This window comes from Capsicum annuum, chromosome 4, assembly GCF_002878395.1.
Source record: "Capsicum annuum cultivar UCD-10X-F1 chromosome 4, UCD10Xv1.1, whole genome shotgun sequence".
In the NCBI taxonomy this organism is placed as follows: Eukaryota; Viridiplantae; Streptophyta; class Magnoliopsida; order Solanales; family Solanaceae; genus Capsicum; species Capsicum annuum.
The window spans coordinates 8618699-8638629 of NC_061114.1; the positions used below are offsets into that span (position 1 = coordinate 8618699).

Below are 19931 nucleotides of genomic sequence, written 5' to 3' on the forward strand. Positions count from 1 at the left end.
TTATTTTTAAAAAGTGACCCCATTAATTTATTTATCATGTCATACATAAATAAATAAAAAAAAGAAACCCTTCCCTTAGAAGTGTGTAAAAATCGAACCGATAAAAATGTTATTGATTTATTGTTATTGGGTTAACAATTTTTTAATGATTTTATAAAAAAAATTATTGGGTTATTGGTTCGATTCAGTTTTTTCTTATTGGGTTATTAGGTAAACTGATAACCCAATAAAGATATATATATATATATATATATATGTATTTATCTCAATTTCTCTTTAATTTCAACAAATTAACAAGCTTATTATTTTAATTATACAAACTCTTAATTTCTCCTAACAACATTTAGTCCAAACTTGAAGATTCTTGTAAATTAAAACACACCACGTAATATTTTTGGTTGCATGTAAGATTCGTTTTTTTTTTTTCATGTTAGTTATTACTATTTATATTTTACGAGTATTTTCTTATCGGTTAAATCGAAAACTGAACCGTTAAGGACTAAAAATCAATAAATCAAAAACCAATAAAAAATATCTTATTGATTTAATTATTGGTTTAGCATATTTAAAAATCGAAAATCAATAAACCGAACTGATAATATATAAAATCGAATCGAACCAATCAATGCACACCCCTTCCCTACCCCCTCGCAATCCCTTTCTTTTTCAAGCCCCCCTTCTAAATAAAGAATATATGCTTTAACAATGGATTCGCTACATAATATTAAAGCATATATTCTTCTGCAATTAGTTAAAAATGACAGTTTTCATTGTTAAAAAACAATGGATTTGAACAGATACGATACAGTAACAAGCGGTTAATGGGGTTTCGGTTCTTAAGAAGCTGTTGAAAATGCAGTTATTGACAGTGTCAAAAGATACAAAGGGCAATATGTTTGTTTCTTGTACCCTTCATATTTTGGTTTTAGCAAATGTAAGTTGTGATCAACCTTCTCTTGTTTTCCAACATTATATAAAGCAAGTTACTTTGTGTTCTTTTTCTGCAACTGTTTTTGTTTTGCAAGTACTTGAATAATGAGAACTGAGTTGGGTAACAGTAAGCATAACTTTCGAGAAGTAAAACGGGTCGAATGGGGAGCGCACAGCCCAGCGTTCGGAGCGTGCAGATGCCGAAGCACGATGCGCTAGCTGCCTGCAACAATCGAGGAGATTGGGCTTTGGCTGCCCCCCAATCCACGCTGGTCCATGCCCCAGTCGATCCAGCCCCAATCCACTTCCATCCCGACAATTTCAAACACTCTTTTGACTCTTTTTTCAAAGTCCTTTTCATCTTTTCCTTGCGGTACTTGTTCGCTATCGGTCTCTCGCCCGTATTTAGCCTTGGATGGAATTCATCGCCCGATTTGGGCTGCATTCCCAAACAACCCGACTCGTAGACAGCGCCTCGTGGTGCGACAGGGTCCGGACACAACGGGGCTCTCACCCTCTCTGGTGCCCCCTTCCAGGGGACTTGGGCTCAGCCCGCCGTTGAGGACGCTTCTCCAGATCACTACAATTCGGACAATGGAGCCGCCCGATTCTTTTTCTTTTATTGATCTAAGGAGTTGAAGGAGGAGAAATTAGAGGTGTGGGGTGGCTAAGTGGTCCGTGCTAAGTCCGAACCTAAACTCAGATATAAAATTTCGTAATTATCAAAAACATCTATTTATAGAGAAAAAAAAATCCAATGTGATTCGATAAGTAAAATTTGGAGAAGATAAAGTGTATTCATATAATATGAACCAAGAGACTCATGTGATTCATATTCTAGTAACTAAATGATGAAATATAATAATTATAATTTGATAAAAATCATAAATTAATTTTTATTTTTTTTTAATTTTGCAAAATGTCAAGCATGTAATTCTATTCAATGAAATTTGCAAATTTAAATTTTTAAAATTGTGTTTTTCAAAATTTAAAGATGTGTTTGGACATGCGTCTCACTTAGATTTTTTTTAAAAGCTTTATGAATGAATTTGAAGAATTTGATCAAATATCATGTCCTTATTCAATAAATATTATTATTATTAATAACATGATTATTTTACTATAATATTTCTATTAAAAAAATATTTATATTTTTATTTGAAGAAAAAATAATTAATATTTAGGATAGAAAAGAAAAAAAAATTATATTACCTTAATTAAATTAAAAAATTTAGTACGAGTATCATTTCAATAAATTGACTCTACAAGATGATAAGATGCTAAACAAATTACTTTCCATGTGGAGCCTGGCCCTTTTATTACTACTTTACTTTATAATAAGTAGTAAAGTAAAGTAATTTGTAGGCTTTTTTCAAAAAAGAGATTCACACGTTTTTTTTTTGCTATTCTTTAAAGAAATATCATGTCAGTATTAGGGTTGAAATTAATTTATTTTAAAAATATTAAGAGAGTAAATAAATAAAAATCAAATTTAAATAATAAAATAAGTTAAACAGACAAGTTCGAGAAATTTTTAATACATTTTCTCTATTTTTAAACCTAATACTAATATATCGAATCGAAATTTTAAATAATGTATCGTAAAGTGTAGACCATGAGGAAAATGAAAAGACCGCCATTACATTTTCCAAGAGCTAATAATTTTACTTTGCTATTAAGAAAGCAACATAGTTTAATTTAACTTATTTGATAGTATTAATCAAGAAAAATATATAGAGAGAAAGTTAAAAGAAAATTTGATCAATTCTCTTCTTTGATAATATAGTGCTTAATTTGTGCTACTATAAGGTTGATATCTTTTTCCTTTAATTTTATTAATACATTTAAACTTGCTTTTGTTTTGTTTTTGGTTAGTTAGTTTTGGTACACATTACAATTATAATATAAGGTGTGTTTTATATGAAGAAAGATATATTTTGAAAAATATTATTTTTATGAAACTATGTGGTCTTTTACTTATTGTTTTTTAGTGTTCGATACGTAAGTAAAAAATGTTACTTATGAGATTTTTTTTCGAATTTTGAGATTTAAACGAATTTTTCTTTCAACGTTGTGTGTACTTTTTATATAATTTTTAAATATGTAATTTTTATTTTTTTTTATATGTAGTACTTAATTTGTGCTACAACAAGCTAATTAAGGTTGATTTATTTTTCCTTTTATTTCTTGTAGCTTCATTATAATGAAATACATCTAATTTGCTTTTGTTTTGTGTTTAGTTGGTTAGTTGTGGTACATGCATATAAAAGGTGTGTTTTGTATGAAGGAAGATATTTTTTGTTTGAAAAAATTGTTTTAGGGAACTATATGCTATTTTATTTATTTATTTTTGTGTCCGATGTGTAAGTGAAAAATATTACGTCTTAATTTCAATTTATGTGACATTTTTTGAATTTGAGATTCAAACAAATTTTTCTTTGACCGTTATATTATATGTATTTTTTACAATTTTTTTTTTGTGTGTGTGTGTTTAGGCATATCTATAGTTTTTGTTGTATTAGTGAAGTTCTTAATACAATTCAGGGTCTCACTAAAAGTTACTGAATTCGTCTGAACCCGTACTTGATACATATGTATAGTTTTTGTTGTATTAGTGTAGTTCTTTTTACAAAATTACAAATATATGGTCTAATTCGTTCGAACCCGTACTTGATACATATGTATAGTTTTTGTTGTATTATTAGAGTTCTTTTTTACAAAATTACAAATACAAGGTTTAATCAAAAGTTACTGAATTCTTCTGAACCCATACTTGATACATATGTATACTTTTTGTTGTATTATTAGAGTTTTTTTTACAAAATTACAAATACAAGGTCTAATTAAAAGTTACTGAATTTGTCCAAATTCGTACTTGATACATATGTATAGTTTTTATTGTATTAGTAAAGTTTTTTTTGAGATAAGCATCCAGTACCCCTCCGAACTATAGTCAAAGTTGCTATGATTACCCCGCTAAACTCAATTTTAGTCGTATTTTTGTCACCATTTTGTGCTGACGTGGCACCTTTATTACATAAAATGGGGCCACCTTAGTTAGAAAGGTTGACAAAAGGTGCCACGTCATCTCAAAAGGATGACGAAAATATGCTAAAATTTAGTTCAGCGACTAATAGGGCCCCTGTGAAGTTGGAGTGTGTTATAGCAAATTTGGTTATAGTTCAGGGGTACTATATGCTTTACTCGAGTTTTTTTTTACAAAATTGCAAATACAAGGTCTAATCAAAAGTTACTGAATTCGTCTGAACTCGTACCTGATAATGTAGCTCCGCTCCTACGTATACATCTGCATGCATGCAACAGTTTTGATAGTAGAATTCATGTTTTTTTTTTTTTTTTTTTTTTAATGTATTTTTTCAGGTTGAATATCAAATTTGGTGATTTTTTTGTAAGTATGGGAGGATGTTCTTCTGTGGAGAAGAAGAAATTTGCATGGCCTAAAGATGATTTAATAGATTTGATCTTATCATGGTCTATTAAAGATATTATTGATGAGAACTTTTATCAAAAACAGGTAATTCTCGATTTACGTGACACATTTTTTTCTTTTTGGTACATCTCGAAATACATTTTCTGTATATTTTTGTTGAAAATTTAATCTTGGCATCTCCGATTAATACGCTCGTAAGGAAAGAGATACTGAAAAGACGTGTAACTCTCATCGCCATCGTGGTGTTATGTATAAATTTGACTTGGGTAAATATTAGAGTAAAGCATGTAGCTCCCCGAACTATGACTAAATTTGCTACGGCACACTCCAACTTCAGGGGGGGCGTATTACCCCTGAACTATATTTTAGCGTATTTTCGTTGATGTTTTTAGCTGACGTGACACCTTTTGTCAACCCTTTTAGCTGACGTGACACCTTTTGTCAACCTTTTTAGCTGACGTGGCCCCTTTGAAGTGGGCCACATTTTATGTAATAAAAGTGCTACGCTATCACAAAAGGGTGACCGAAATACACTAAAAATGAGTTCAATGGGTAATAGGATCATGTGAAGTTGGAGTGTGTCGTCGCAACTTTGGCCATAGTTCGAGGGGTACTGGATGCTTATCTCTAAATATTATTTTCTTTAAGCTCGATATCCGGTCAATACTTAACTGCATTGTCGTTCGCACCACATCAATAATTTAAGGATGTGAATATATGTGTTAGTTAACCATGGTTAAGCGATAGAAGTGTACGTGCAAGCATATATCATGTGTTTATTGATTTGATGTAAACACTCGATGTAGGTATGTTTTACCTCATCTGCGAGCCTCATGAAGTCGTTATTGTCTCATTTGTGTTCCGTTGCTATGTGATGGTAATTCTAATTTAAGTTTCTAATGTGTAGGTAGAGAAGATCCCACAATCATTTGAAACGGTGGATCATTACTTGAGTTCTTTCGACTTCCCCTTACTGGAAGAAGCGCGAGCAGACATTGCTGCTTCGCTGAATGACATAGACAAATCACCGTTTGCTGAATTGATCGTGTTTGATGAAGTAAAGGCAGATAGATCGTTGGTGTTTGATGTTAAGGTCGACTACTGGAGGAACAGATGTAGTAGTGATGGTCGGGTTCCTTATAGTACATCTCCCGGAGATCTTGTTGTTATCTCAAATGCGAAACCTGAAGCTGCCAGTGACCTGCAGCGATTTGGATATTGGACGTTTGCATATGTTACTGATGTCAATGAGAATAGGAATGAGAATGAGGACGATGATAGTTTTAGAGTTCGAGTTCCTCCAAGTGGAATTGTTAAGGGAATGCGACGATCGTTGCATATAGTGTTTTTGGTAAATGTGATGCCGATCAGCAGAGTATGGAGTGTGTTGCGTATGAGAAAGAATTTGAATCTACTCAAGAAAGTCTTGTGCCCTGCGCACGAGGTGAGTGATCTTGTTGATTATTACTCATTTTTAGTTTCTTTCAGAAGTCGAGGTCCCTCCCCTTACTTTAATGTATACTGGAATATCGATGAAAGCAAATAAGCAATATGTGGAAGTTGAAGTTGTGTTTGGAAACTGTTTTGTTTTCTGAGTTGTGGATTTGGACTGTATGTTTGTGTTCATCTATCCTGTATATCTTTAGGTAAACGGAAACTGATTTTGATATAAACATTTGTTGATATTTGTCTTCTTGCAGAAACGGATCGAACTGAAATGTGATGTTTGTTCCGCATCCACTAATGATGGACCGGTTGGAGAAGCTGCATGTAATCTGTTATCCAAGTTGAATGATTCCCAAGCTAACGCGATCTTTAGATGCCATGCCGCCGTGAAATGTCACCACAAGGCATCCGTTGAACTTATTTGTGGTCCACCTGGTACTGGAAAGACTAGGACACTTAGTGTAATGCTCGTTACGCTGCTCCGAATGAAGAGTAGAACTGTTACTTGTGCCCCAACTGATGCAGTAACAGCCCGAGTTGCTTCCCAGTTGCTTAAACTGATCCGAGAGTCATCAACGAGTAAATTTGATGGTTTTTGTCCTTTGGGTGATATTCTCTTGGTTATAAATAAGAACTCTGTGGATGGTGAAGATGTCGCGGAGATTTCCCTCGATTATCGTGTCGACATGCTGCGAGATTGCTTTGCACCAGCGACTGGTTGGAATTGCTGTATAAGTTCTATGATTAGTCTTCTGGAGGAACTCAGTGAGCTAGAGGAAGCTCCAATGATAAAGGTGAAAATCAACTCATTGGTAGATTATGCGAAATGTCGAGTTTGTTCAACAGTTTCTTCTCTGCGGAGATGCATGCTTACAATGTGTACACATGTACCTATACTTTTTCTTCGAGATGAAAACGTTGAAAGAATGGTGCGAGCTCTCTCCCTGCTCGATTCTCTCGAGGGGATGCTATCTCATAAGAAGTTTGGTTCTAAAGAACTCGAGGAGCTCTTTTCTTTAAGTAGCCAGTGCGGTGTTCTGTTGAAAGATATTCAGCGATCTCTCGGGACACTGAATTTTCCGAGCAGTAAGGGCCAGATAATGGAGTTCTGTATCCAAATGGCTTCTTCATTTTTCTGCACTGCTTCGAATTCTTATAAGCTACATTCGGTGAATGTGAAGCCATTTGACTTATTGGTTGTCGATGATGCCTCCCAAATGAAGGAGTGCGAAGCAGTTATACCCCTTCAACTTCGAGGTTTGAGGCATGTTGTTCTTGCTGGAGATGCGTTCCAACTGCCAGCGATAGTGAAGAGTAGAGTACGTATACCTTTTCACGTGCAATTTTGAAGGAACTTCAATTGATATACAGTCAAACCTCTTTATAACAATGTTGTTTGTCGGGATATTTTTAGGCTGCTATAGGGAAATGATGTTATAGAGTACATATAATATAACATAACGTGAAAATCGTTTGGTTGTTATACCGAAATGTTGTTATAGAGGATGGTTGTTAACTTGTTATAGTGTGGTCTGACTGTATTTTTACCGTATTTATTGATAGAAATTTTTACTTCGTAACAGATTTCTCGTGAAGCTGGATTCGGAAGGAGCTTGTTTGAAAGACTCGGTTCGTTAGGTCATGCTAAGCATCTGCTTAACATACAGTACAGGATGCATCCTTCAATAAGCCAGTTCCTGAATTCAATTTTTTATCGTAAGCAAATCCTTGATGCACCTGATGTAAAGCGTAAAGCCTATGAGAAAACATATCTTTCAGGACCGTGTTTTGGCCCATATGCTTTTATAAATGTACCATGGAGAGAGGAAGAACTGGATAATCTTGGACATAGACGAAATTTGGTTGAGGTTGCGTTGGTAATGCAAATAGTGCAGAGCTTGTTCAAAGGTATAATCATGTCAACAAAAACGTATACATTTTGTACATCTTCTATAATATATCTTTCAGTAGCCTGGCTAGTTAGTTTTTGATCCTACACTTGTTAATGTACCGTCTTTTACTAATACTGTTAAAATTATGACGATGGACGGAGAGACTGTCTCAATACTTTTTATGCATTTCTCTGCTCGTGCTTTGTTTTACGAAGAAAAACCTTTCCATGTGGAGCTCTTTAGATTACTTAGGATTCGATACACGACTTCTAGGTTCTTTCTCGTGTAGAGAGAATGCATGGCCTGACTAACTATGCTCACGTCGAAGGCGATATCAGGTCTAGTATGAGACAAGTAAATCTATTTACCCATCTGTCAATTAACTTTCTTTATTTCCGAACTTCAAAATACGGGTCAATTGGAGTTTCTGTTGGTGGAGAGCCGCTAGTTCCTGCTTCTAACAGATTTGCACACACTTATACTAATGTTGAGCCGTTTTGTTTCTACTAGTCTATCCGTTTTTGACTCTCCTGTGCAATACTAATCTTGCAGCTTGGAATACCTCTGAGAAGAAACTCAGCGTTGGTGTTATATCACCGTATGCTGCTCAAATTTTCGCCATACAAGATAGAATTGGGCAGCGGTATAATAACCACCCTTATTTCGATGTTAATGTGAGGACAATTGATGGATTTCAGGGAGGGGAAGAAGATATTGTAATAATATCTACAGTGAGATCTAATCGTGCTGGATCCATAGGCTTCTTGTCTAATCTTCATTGGACTAGTGTCGCATTGACCAGGGCTCGGTACGGATCAAATTAATACTCTTCCTTCGCAGTTTTAAGTCATTCTGCTTTGTCTAAGATTTTCATTTCTTTTAGGCACTGTCTCTGGATATTGGGCAATGAGCAAACGTTACTGAATAGCCACTCGATTTGGGAAGCGCTAGTTCTTGATGCCAAGGATCGTCAATGCTTCTTTCATGCGGACAGCGATGCCAACATGAGGAAGACGATTTTAGATGTCAAGAAAGAACTTGATCAAATGGATGATTTACTAAGCGGGGATAGTGCTCTATTCAAAGAACAAAAATGGAAGGTACACATACACACATTTATTAGTTTCTCTTTCTTTTGTTACATAGATAAATCGACGAGTCAGACTTCGGTCTTTTACACTAAACTGTCCCCGAATACAGCTTTGTGTTATATAATCTAATAGGAGATTGTATAGACGTGGAATGAAGGAGTTGAATTATAGAAGGATCATTTATAACAACTTCATGACGTTGTGAATGTTCATGCACTCTAATCTTTGTTCTTCAAATTATGTTTCTGCTGTTATTGTTGTTGATTTCTTGTATTGTGAACGCGATGCATTGTTATCAAGGGACTTTCTTTCAATAGAAAGGATATATGCTTCTTCTAGGATACCACGTTTTGTATTTCGTAGTACCTCTTTGGTACTTTATTTACTGAATATCTTATCTTCTGTGTAAAAATTTTCATCGAGGATTCAGTATTTCGTATCTATGATTGTTGTACTTGTTAACTGTTACTGAAATTTATTGGTTTTCCTTAAGGAGAAATTTCTGGTCTCTTACTGGTTGTTTGTTCGCAAATGTATCTATGTATATAGCTTTACAGTTGATTTATGTATGCGTCTTTTCTATTATGTTCTTTAGGTTGCATTCAGCGATAATTTTAGAAAATCATTTCAAAAGTTGGCGTCCTCGTACTTGAGAAAGTACGTGTTAACTCTCCTGGTTAAGCTTGCAAGTGGATGGAGACCGAAGAGAAGGAACGTGGAGTTAGTGTGTGAAAGCTCGTCTCAGGTGGTAAAGCAGTTCAAGGTAGTTGAAGGGCGTTATATCGTTTGTACTGTTGATATACAGAGAGAGTTCTTATATACACAAGTTCTAAAGGTTTGGGATATATTGCCTTTGGAGGAGGTTCCGGGTTTTTTAAGAAGACTCGATGCAATATTTTTGATGTATACTAATGAATTCATCGGTCTCTGTAAGAAGAAGTATTTCGAGGGGTAAACTGGTTTTTTCTTTTATCACTCCGTTGTTCTCAATATTATGATATTCTTACATTTTCTTCGATTTTAACTTTTCGCCTTCTGTTTAGGGATTTGGAAGTCCCAAGGACTTGGAGGATTCTTCGTGTTGTTCAGTATAAGAGGGATACTGAGAGCAAATTGAACCGTGATTCTGGATGTGTTGAAAATTCGAGAGTGAGTGAGAGCTTGTTGTTGATGAAGTTTTACTCCTTATCATCTGGTGTCGTCAACCATTTGCTCTCTGATCGCCACGGAGAAGAAGTTGATATCCCTTTCGAAGTTACCAATGAAGAGAGGGAGATAATCCTTTTCGATAAAAGCAGTTTCATACTTGGCCGCTCGGGGACTGGGAAAACTACCGTGCTGACAATGAAGTTATTTCAAAAGGAGCAACAACACCATAGTTCCATTCAAGGGTTAAGCGTAGCAGAGGGAAATGAGTTAAGTCAATACGCAGAGGAAATGAGAATTATGTCATACAAGAAAAATGAAGAGAGTCGGTATATCGGAGAGACTAGCAGGACTACCTTGCACCAGCTATTTGTGACAGTTAGTCCTAAACTATGTTACGCGGTCAATAAACAAGTTTCTCAGCTGAAAAGGTGATTAATCTGATCTTTTGTTATATTTATATTTTATGTTCTATAACTTATCAGTTTAATGTATGTTACTTTTAAGAAATTTTTAGTAATGTTTACATAATGTAGGTGATTATTAGTGGCATGGACATTTGATTGCATTCGTAAGCGTAAAAACTGTTGATACTATTGTGTTCCGCTAACAATTTCCACTCTCGCGTTTGCAGATTTGCTCTTGGTGGAAGTTTCTGGGCGGAAAGCAGCTTTGAAACCGATGATTTGGATGGAATGACGCAGTTTAGGGACATACCGAATTCTTTTACTGACGTTCCATGCAAAAAGTACCCTCTTGTGATCACATTCCGCAAATTCTTGATGATGCTTGATGGTACTGTAGGATCATCGTACTTCGATAGATTTAATGTGAAGTGGAAACTTTCGAAGGACAAAAGCTTGAGGTCGGTTGCCGTAGAAACATTCATAAGAGATAATGAAATCAATTATGACCGTTTTTGTTGCTTGTATTGGCCGCACTTCGCAAGTCAATTGTCCAAGAATCTTGATCCTTCGAGGGCCTTTACCGAAATAATGTCTCACATAAAAGGCGGGCTACATGCTGGGGATTTTCGTGATGGGAAGCTTAGCCGTGATGCTTATGTTTCTATGTCTGAAAATCGTGTCTCCAATTTAAACGCAGAAAAGAGGGTGCGCATTTATGATATTTTCCAAGCTTACGAAAAGATGAAGATGGAGCGCGGTCAATTTGATATGTCTGATTTAGTCAATGATCTTCATCTTCGACTAAAATGTCATCGTTTGGATGGTGACAAAATGGACTTTGTATATATCGATGAAGTTCAAGACCTATCGATGAGACAACTTGCTCTTTTCAAATACATTTGCAGAAATGTGGATGAAGGGTTTGTTTTCTCTGGGGATACCGCACAGACGATAGCGAGGGGGATTGATTTTAGGTTTGAGGATATAAGAAGTTTATTCTACACTGAGTTTGTCATGAACTCAAAGGGTGACACCAGAAGAAACGATAAAGGTCATCTGTCACGTGTTTTTCAGTTGCTTCAGAACTTCCGTACACATACCCGTGTACTCAAACTTGCTCAGAGTGTCATCAATCTACTTGGTCATTATTTCCCTCAATCTGTTGACGTCTTGCAGGCGGAGACAAGCTTTATAGATGGTCCAGCTCCAGTGTTGCTCAAGCCCGGAAATGGTGAAAATTCTATTTTAACTCTTTTCGGGAACAAGGGGAATAACAGTGGCAAAATAGTGGGCTTTGGTGCTGAACAAGTAATATTAGTACGCGATGAATCTGCAAAGCAAGAAGTCTTTCGTTATGTTGGGCAGAAGGCTCTTATTTTGACCATAATTGAATGCAAAGGGCTCGAATTTGAGGCAAGACTTCGGATTGCTCGTTGTGCTTAAGATATTAGTTGAGACTCATTCATTTTTGTCATTTCCGTTAATTTTGGTGCCTAGCTGTTAGTTAAGAGCTTAGTACTCATGAGTAACGGACATGCTATTTCAATCTTACTACTGTAAGGCTTATTCTAGTTCTAGTTCAACTTCTAAGGGACACGGAATAGGTTTAAATGTTGATATGCTACTCGTAATATTAGACCTGTCAAGATGAGTTAATATATCCACCCACTTTACGTTTGAGTAGGTAGAACCAACGGTTTGTTGCAAATGCATTGTTTGGATAACAAAATAGTGCAGAAGTTGTTGAATAGATTACATCTTTTTGCTATATCGTTTATTGTATGTCGTTCATTGATCATTTGTAGGATGTACTCCTGTACAATTTTTTTAGCTCATCGCCACTTGGAAATCAGTGGAGAGTCATTTATGAGTTCATGAAAGAACGAAGCCTAGCCGATTTGTCCTTCCCAAGTTTCTCTGATGCAAGACATAATATCTTGTGTTCTGAACTGAAGCAACTTTACGTGGCTATTACTCGAACTAGGCAGAGAATGTGGATCAGTGAAAGCGTAGAAGAGTTTTCTAGGCCTATGTTTGATTACTGGCAAATATTGTCTCTCGTGGAAGTAAAGGATGTTGATGATTCACTCGCAGATACTATGCAAACTTTTAGCACTCCGGAGGAGTGGAAGTCAAGGGGAATGAAGGTCAACTCGATCTACCTTGTTTTGTTTCTACTCTCTTGTACATTTTTCATTTCTCCATCTTACTTCACTAAATATGGAATGCTACTTTTTCCGTCCTCATAAAGTGTTTGATGTTCTCATGCAGCTATTTTGGGAGAAAAATTATGAGATGGCACTGATGTGTTTCAAACAAGCGGGAGAAGTGGATTGGGAGAAAAGGGCAAAGGCAACTGGTATCGTGGCAACTGCTGAACGAATTCGTTATTCAGATCCCGAAAAGGCTCGCACTTATCTTCTGGAGGCTGCTCAGATCTTTTATTCTATTGGCAGATTTAAGTCTGCAGCGGAGTGTTTTTACGACTTGAAAGACTATAAACAAGCAGGTACGACTTTGGTGGTCTCGCGAAATTGCTCCCCTGGAGTTCCTGGCCTCGGGTTCTTTTCCTTTTTCTTTTCCTACTCTGCAGCTTTGTTTGTATTCAAGTCATTTCGCACTTCCGTTTCTTTTGAGTTAAGTATCCACTTTTGAGCTTTAGTAAGTATACATCGTTGTCTTGTGCTTGAGGAGGGTTTACGAAGCATATTCATCGGCAGAAGCGGAGTTATGATTTCGACTTCCTGAGTTTTGGATTTTTGGACGATGACTTCAAGTGATAATAACGTTCAGTTGATGCAACACATTTACTTAATACAACCGCACTATTTGAGCTAAATCTACCAGGTTCGGCTGAACATGTATTTGGTCTTCTAACTCCGCTCCTGTTAATTGGTCATGCTAGGTAGACCTCTAGAGATTCATTTCGTGAGTTTTCATTCTTTTTTACTAAAATATATTATTTCCTCCTCCGACTAAGCAAGAATTAAATAAGGAAAAAATGCATCTCTTTTTTTTAATTACTTGAGCTGACTGTCTTTCGGAAACAACCCCTCTATCTCCGCGAGGTAGGGGTAAGGTCCGAGTACCCTCTACCCACCCCGGACTCCACATGTGGGATTACACTTGGTATGTTGTTGTTGCAACTTTTTTTTTTTTTTTTTTTTGGAACTTAGGCTATGTTCAGTTTAATGAAAAGTTTTAGTGTACCTGTTCACATTAATTGAAATGCTCTCGAAGTTGTGCTATAAAATGCAAATAGAACTGTCTCTTCTCCATTTTTTCCAATTGAGTTATTTTTTATCTTTTAAGCTTGATAAATAGTGATTTTGCGTCATCTTTACTTGAACATGAGAAAATCTCATATCTCATCGTGTTTTTTTTTGTTAGTCTGTTAAACCTGCAATACTTATATGCAGGAAATATTTTCTTGGACAAGTGTGGTGAACTGATAAAGGCTGCTGACTGTTTTCTACTGGCCGGCCGTTATAAGCGGGCAGCAGAAGTTTATGCTAAAGGAAATTATTTCAAAGAGTGCCTATCAGCCTGTACCAAAGGAAAATGCTACGACTTAGGTTTGAAATATATCGAAAACTGGAAGCAACAGTGTAATGATGTTGGGAAAAGTGCTGTCGATATTGATGAAATCGGGATGGAGTACCTGGAGAGTTGTGCAGCTAATTATTTTGAGCTTAAGGACGGAGAATCTATGATGAAATTTGTCAAAGCTTTCCCAACGATGGAAATGAAGCGGAAGTTCTTAATGTCTCGAAAATGCCTTGATGAGTTGCTTCTTTTAGAACAAGAATATGGTAACTTTGCTGAAGCAGCAGAAATAGCACGGTTGAATGGAAATATACTTTGTGAAGCTGATCTTTTGGGGAAGGCTGGGGATTTCGATAAGGCGTGCTCACTCATCCTTCTATACGTGCTCTCTCACTCCTTATGGATGGTTGGAAGCAAAGGTTGGCCTTTGAAGTTGTTGATGCAAACGGAGGAACTCTTAAAGAAGGCGATGACATTTGCGGAGCTTGGATCAAATTTTGAAACCGTGTGCATTGAGATAAGGATATTATCGAATGAGTCAGGCAACTGGTCCGACTTGAAGCATAATTTCAGTGCCTCTAAGAAATGCGAAAGTTTTATCGGCAAATTTTTGAGCTGTAGAAAAATCTTGGATTTTCATGTTGAATATCACGTAGCGAAGTATGTCTGGGATGATAAGTTATCGGGTAATCTTGATGTTTCAGAAGAGCTGATGTCGTGTTGCCAGGTTAGTCTTGGGACACTGATTCACTTTTGGAATTCGTGGAAGAAGAATGTCGTTGATGTTCTTGATTCTCTTGAGTGCCTCGGAGATGTAGATTTTGGTGAATTCAAGGGAGTTGGTGAATTCTGTCTCAAGTACTTTGGTGTAAGACAGCAGTTGAATGGTCTCAATGTTACGTATTTTCTGTTGCATCCAGCAGCCGAATGGTTGAAAAGTATTCAGAACTTTGTCATTAGACGGAGCAAACAGATGGTGTTTGTTGATGCTCGGCATTTTATTTCTGCTGCTCGGACTCATTGGCGTACTGAGTTACTCGTAGTTGGTCTGAAGGTTCTCGAAACTCTTGTATCTCTGTATGGGTTGGCTGCAAAGTCGATGCCTTTATTTTGGCAAAGCATGTGCCTACTAAATGTGTACGAGATTGCAAAATTCTTACGTGAGCCCAAACATCACGTCTTGAGCAGTTTTGAGTTGAGAATACAGAATTTTCTGGCACTGTCGACAAATTACTTTGAGAAGTTGTTCCCCCTCGATCCCCGACAGTCGATGGTGGGAAGTATGATTTCTCTAAGGAGAACAAAGCTTTCTTGTGACTTACTTCAAGAATGTATTGTTCAAGATATTGGCTCCGGTGATAGTCTTAGCTATGGACAGATAGGAAGAACGGTGCTCATATGGCTTGCTTCTGGAAAACTTCCCGAGGATCTGTACGAGAAAGTTGTTGGAAGAATCCCATCAGATGTTCCTTGGAAATCATTCATTGAAATTCTCGGTTGCATGAAACAGAGAGGATGTCCGGAAGATCTTCAGTCAGGCGATTCTGTTGGAGGCGAAATGTTGGAATTTCAAGAAGTCCTGTCGAGCGACGGTAATGTTGAATGTTCTGAAGGATCTTTAAATAATGCAGTGGAATCTATGGAGGTTACGTTATTGCAGAAATTTTGTGAAGCTTTGCAGGATACCTTTAGCGCGAACTGGAAGATAGAAGACGAGAATCGGATGATATCTGACTGTTTATCCCCTAGTTGCTTCTTGTATCTTCTTGAGCGCTTCCTGGTTATGGTATCTCAGTATCGTGGAATCTTCTTCGCGATTAAATCTTCATTTGTGGAATGGCTGATCTCTGAGCAGTTTGAAGTCCGACCAACTTCTAAGCATGCGATTAACACACGGCTTTTAGAAGAATTTTATAATTCCGTTCTTGTGCTGGTAAAATGCTTCCTTTATGATGAAGCTGGTACAGTCGAGTGGATTGCACGATCGAAAATCAGTGTTGATCTGTACTATAAGCAGATGGTTTTGAGATTGGTGCTTATCCTGTGCTTAATGTGTATGAACTGTGAGAAATACTATGATGTTCTTTTCAAAGTGCTCAGTATCGATGATGTTAGGAACCAGCTTCCGAAGGAAATTTATGGCATTCTTCAACGAGGAATGGAGGATAAAATCGTTCAGATTAAGGATTTTGGAGAAGCTTTTCAAAAGAGCGGCGATCCTCTTTTGGTTGTCAACCTTGATGAGAGTGTTACAGGAGTTGAGTATTCCAATGTCGTCTCTGTGCAGCTGGGAACAAACTGCAGCAGAGAAGACATCCTGAGTTTGTTGCTTCCCGCTGGAACGGGCAATGAAGTCACATCTGATCAATCGGAGACTTCAGCAATGCCACTTTCGTCTGTTAATCATATGTCAGATCAACGAATGAATTGGGCCGTGTTTCAGGAAATATCAGATGTCTTGAAGACATGTGGCGTTGATGACTCTGCAACTTCTGCAAGCGTCTCGACAGTTAATCTGAAGGTGAAACTAATCCTATTTCAGTAAAATTGTGTGTTGTGTTCAAGTCGAATTGTTACTAAAAAATTCCGTTATTTTCTTGTTCTAAGAAGGAAGTGAATGCCAATGTGAACTACTTAACCGCTGCGATTAGTCTGTCCTCGGAGAAGAAGTTTTATGTTGCCGAGGACATGATGGAGGAAACGCGTAATATGCTTCAGGAGTTGATACAACTCCATTCATTGATGAATACGAGGTTCGTTGGTTCTTAGCTACTTTACTCTTCAAATTTACAGTTTCTACACTATCAGGTCATTTTTACGCTGTGATCAAAAGGATCATTGTATCGCGGTGGTCTAAACGGTCTATAAGTTGCAAGAGAAATCCGCGGTGATCTTTTATATTGTATTCAAACCGAAAAGGGACCTTGTTGAATTATTTTGTGCTTAATGTTATGCAGCATTCTGGAAAAGGCTAGCATTGAACAGCTGCTAAAGAGTTTGCTGTCAAAAAAGCCGAAACTAGAAGCTTTCTTGAATCAGCTCGTTGTGCCCACGGGTACAACTGTCGTGTTGGAGAACCAATGCGCGGAGATACTTGATGTAGCGTATGATGAAGTTGCTACGACGAATCTTCTTCCGTCTGCCAGCACTTCCGGGACCTCAGGCGGTAACCAGACTGAAAAGAAGAAGGGGAAAGGGAAGAGGAAGGGGAGGTTGAAGAAACAAGGAGGAAATAGGAAGAAGTAAAAATGCCAAAGCATATGTTAATAGTGTGCTATGTTGCTCGGACACTTCAAAAATGTCATTGGTTGTGTGTCGGATCCTTCAGACGTAGTGCATTTTTTAAGGATCCGACACGGGTGCGGCCACATTTATGGAGATTCTGAGCATCTTAGTGTGTATGATAATGTGGAAGAAGTAAAAATGCCAAACCATATTACTTTTTGTGCATTTTTGTGTTGCGTTATATTTTTAGTTTAAATATAATATCTGTTTTGATTCTTACTTTAATTTTATTATATTGTGCCGTTAAATTCATCGTTAGGTAATGACGAAAAACTTAATATGCACAAAAGAGTACATATTCACAGTACAAAAAGACAGCCTAGTTCGCAAAACTTGTCGCGTCAGCAGGGTCCGGAAAAGGGCTGCACCACAGCCAAACCTAATGCAAGCATTAGTAAACGCTTTTGCGTCGCTATATTCACAACACAAAAAATGCACAAAAAGTACAACGGTACACCCTACCATACTCCAATGGCATTGAGCGTAGAAAAATAAATCTATTTTTTCAAACTCCAAATATTTTTTTAATTGTACATCTCAAATTGAAGTGAAAGAAATCGAAAGTCTTATTTGAATTTTTGAAGTTAGAATTACGTCTGAAATCAAAGAGATAATAACGCGTGTGTGTGCGTGCGTGTGTGTATGTGCATGAGCGTGCGTGTGCGTGTGTGTGATAGGGATATTTCTGTTAAGAAAAAAGTAATTTTATGCTTCTGCTTTTTTTGAAAAACAGAAATTTTTTGCTTCTTCTCAGAAGCAGTTTACTGCTTCTGAATCTTCTAACAACACTTTCACAAGTTTACCAATACTTTTCAGAAGAAGTGTTTTTTTTGGAGAAATAAACAATCGTAAACAGACACTTACTTGAATAACAGGATGAAAGGTGGCTATTAAGGGTGTGCAAAAATCGAACCGATCGATAAATCAAATCGATAAAAATGTTATTAATTTATTGTCATTGGGTTAACGATTTTTAATGATTTTATAAAAAACATAATTGGGTTATTGCTTCGGTTCGATTTTTTCTTATTGGGTAAACCAATAACCCAATAAATATATATATATATATATATATATATATATATATACTACTCAAGTATATGTGCTCAACACGTGTATATCATGTTAGTCAATTTTATATATATATATATATATAAAAGGATAAATTAGCTATTTTTATTGTTGTATATGTATATAACTATACTTTCAAAACAATGAAAGAAATTAGCTATTTTTATTGTTGTATATGTATATAACTATACTTTCAAAACAATGAAAGAAAAAAATTACAACAACAAAAATATTCTTAAACAAACGTGGATGAAATTATTTTTGAATGTACAAAAATTTGCACAAGTAAGAAAGAAAGGTGCGAAACTAAAATTTGGTCAAGTTCATGTAATACTATAACTCAATTCAAATAAGAAATGTCAAATTTTTGAATTCATCAATAATATATAGAGAAAAGACATCTCTCCCCCCCCCCCCCCTCCCCGAACTTGTCCTCCCAACTTACTTTAGCACTTAATCTTAACTTTCGTTTATTTATCCCCCTTAACATCTTTAAAGTGTATTAATTTCATCCCTCAAAACTGAATACCACTCTCACAACGGAGAGTGTGTTACACTCGCCTACACATCAACGTCACGTCAGAGCCACATAAGAAATTCGATTTTTCTAAAAAAAATTAATCCCCCACACATTATTTTTATATATTTATTTAAAAAATAAAAAAATATATATTTACTATTTTATTTATATATATATATATATATATATATATATTTATAAATATTAAATAAAAAAGACACTCCCCACTCCTATTTTCTTTCTTCTTCACACACTTCCACCCCTACCCTGCAATTAACGCAGCCCCCCACCCCTCATGCCCCCCCTCCCCCCCCCTTCTTCTTTTGCCCCCCCCCTCCTCCTCCTCCAGCCCCCCCCACCCCACCCACCCATTTTTTCTTGACCATTTACCCTCACCCGCACCCTCTCTTTATCCCCTTTCAACCTCCATCCCTGCCATGAAAAATATTTTTCCCTCCATTTTTTTTTCAATTACTCCATTAAAACCATCAGATAACAACAATGAAAACACTAATTTAAGATAATTCCTCCATTAAAACACTATTTCAACTCATTCTTCTTAATTGACTGCCAATTTCTTCCATGTGTAGAACTAAGTAGGATCTTAGAGTCGGAAACAGCTCGTGTTTGGCAAATCTAAACACCATATTTGTTAAGAAGTTAATCACTTTAGCAATGGAAAGGAAAAACAGAGAAAAATAAATGGCTTTCATCTGGTTATCATCTGTTTGTTTTCCGACAGATGATATGGTAAATGGCTTTGTAATGTTAATAGAATTAGCAGACGACATAGCTTTAGACATTCCAATTGTTGTTGAGAACTTAGTAATGTTTTTGGCTAGAGCAGAAGTAGATGAAGTTTTAACTCCACAACACATGGAAGAAATTAGCAATCAATTTTTCGAGTCGAATTCAATGGGTATTGTTGTTTGATGATGTACAGAAGAAGAAAAGCGTATGGGGTGTGGGTGTGGGTATGGGGTGTGGGGTAGGGATGAGAGGTGAGGGAGGGTGGGGGCATTGAAGAAGAAAAGGTTGATTTTTTTTTTTAATATATATATGTGTGTGTGTGTGTGTGTAAAATAAGTGGGACCATATAATTTTTTAAATAATAAATGTGCCCCCTTTTTTTTTTTAATGCCACGT

The 19931-nt window shown here is 36.5% G+C and overlaps 1 protein-coding gene across 4 annotated transcripts; it reads left to right on the forward strand.

Moving 5' to 3' along the window:
* The first annotated feature begins 665 nt into the window (after positions 1-665).
* On the forward strand, positions 666-17413 carry LOC107869201. 4 transcript variants are annotated; one of them, XM_047410642.1, is made up of 15 exons: positions 666-934; positions 4312-4465; positions 5289-5825; positions 6082-7146; positions 7411-7735; positions 8272-8527; positions 8603-8819; positions 9406-9761; positions 9854-10387; positions 10591-11776; positions 12169-12510; positions 12635-12872; positions 13783-16430; positions 16517-16662; positions 16867-17413. In XM_047410642.1, coding segments are annotated over exons 1-15 (8295 nt in total). In that variant the 5' UTR covers positions 666-932; the 3' UTR covers positions 17156-17413. The 4 variants fall into 4 exon arrangements, with proteins under 4 accessions (XP_047266598.1, XP_047266601.1, XP_047266599.1 ...); XM_047410643.1 differs by having other exon boundaries at positions 667-934; positions 16520-16662; XM_047410644.1 differs by lacking the exon at positions 666-934 and adding an exon at positions 2602-2739.
* The last annotated feature ends 2518 nt before the right edge of the window (positions 17414-19931 follow it).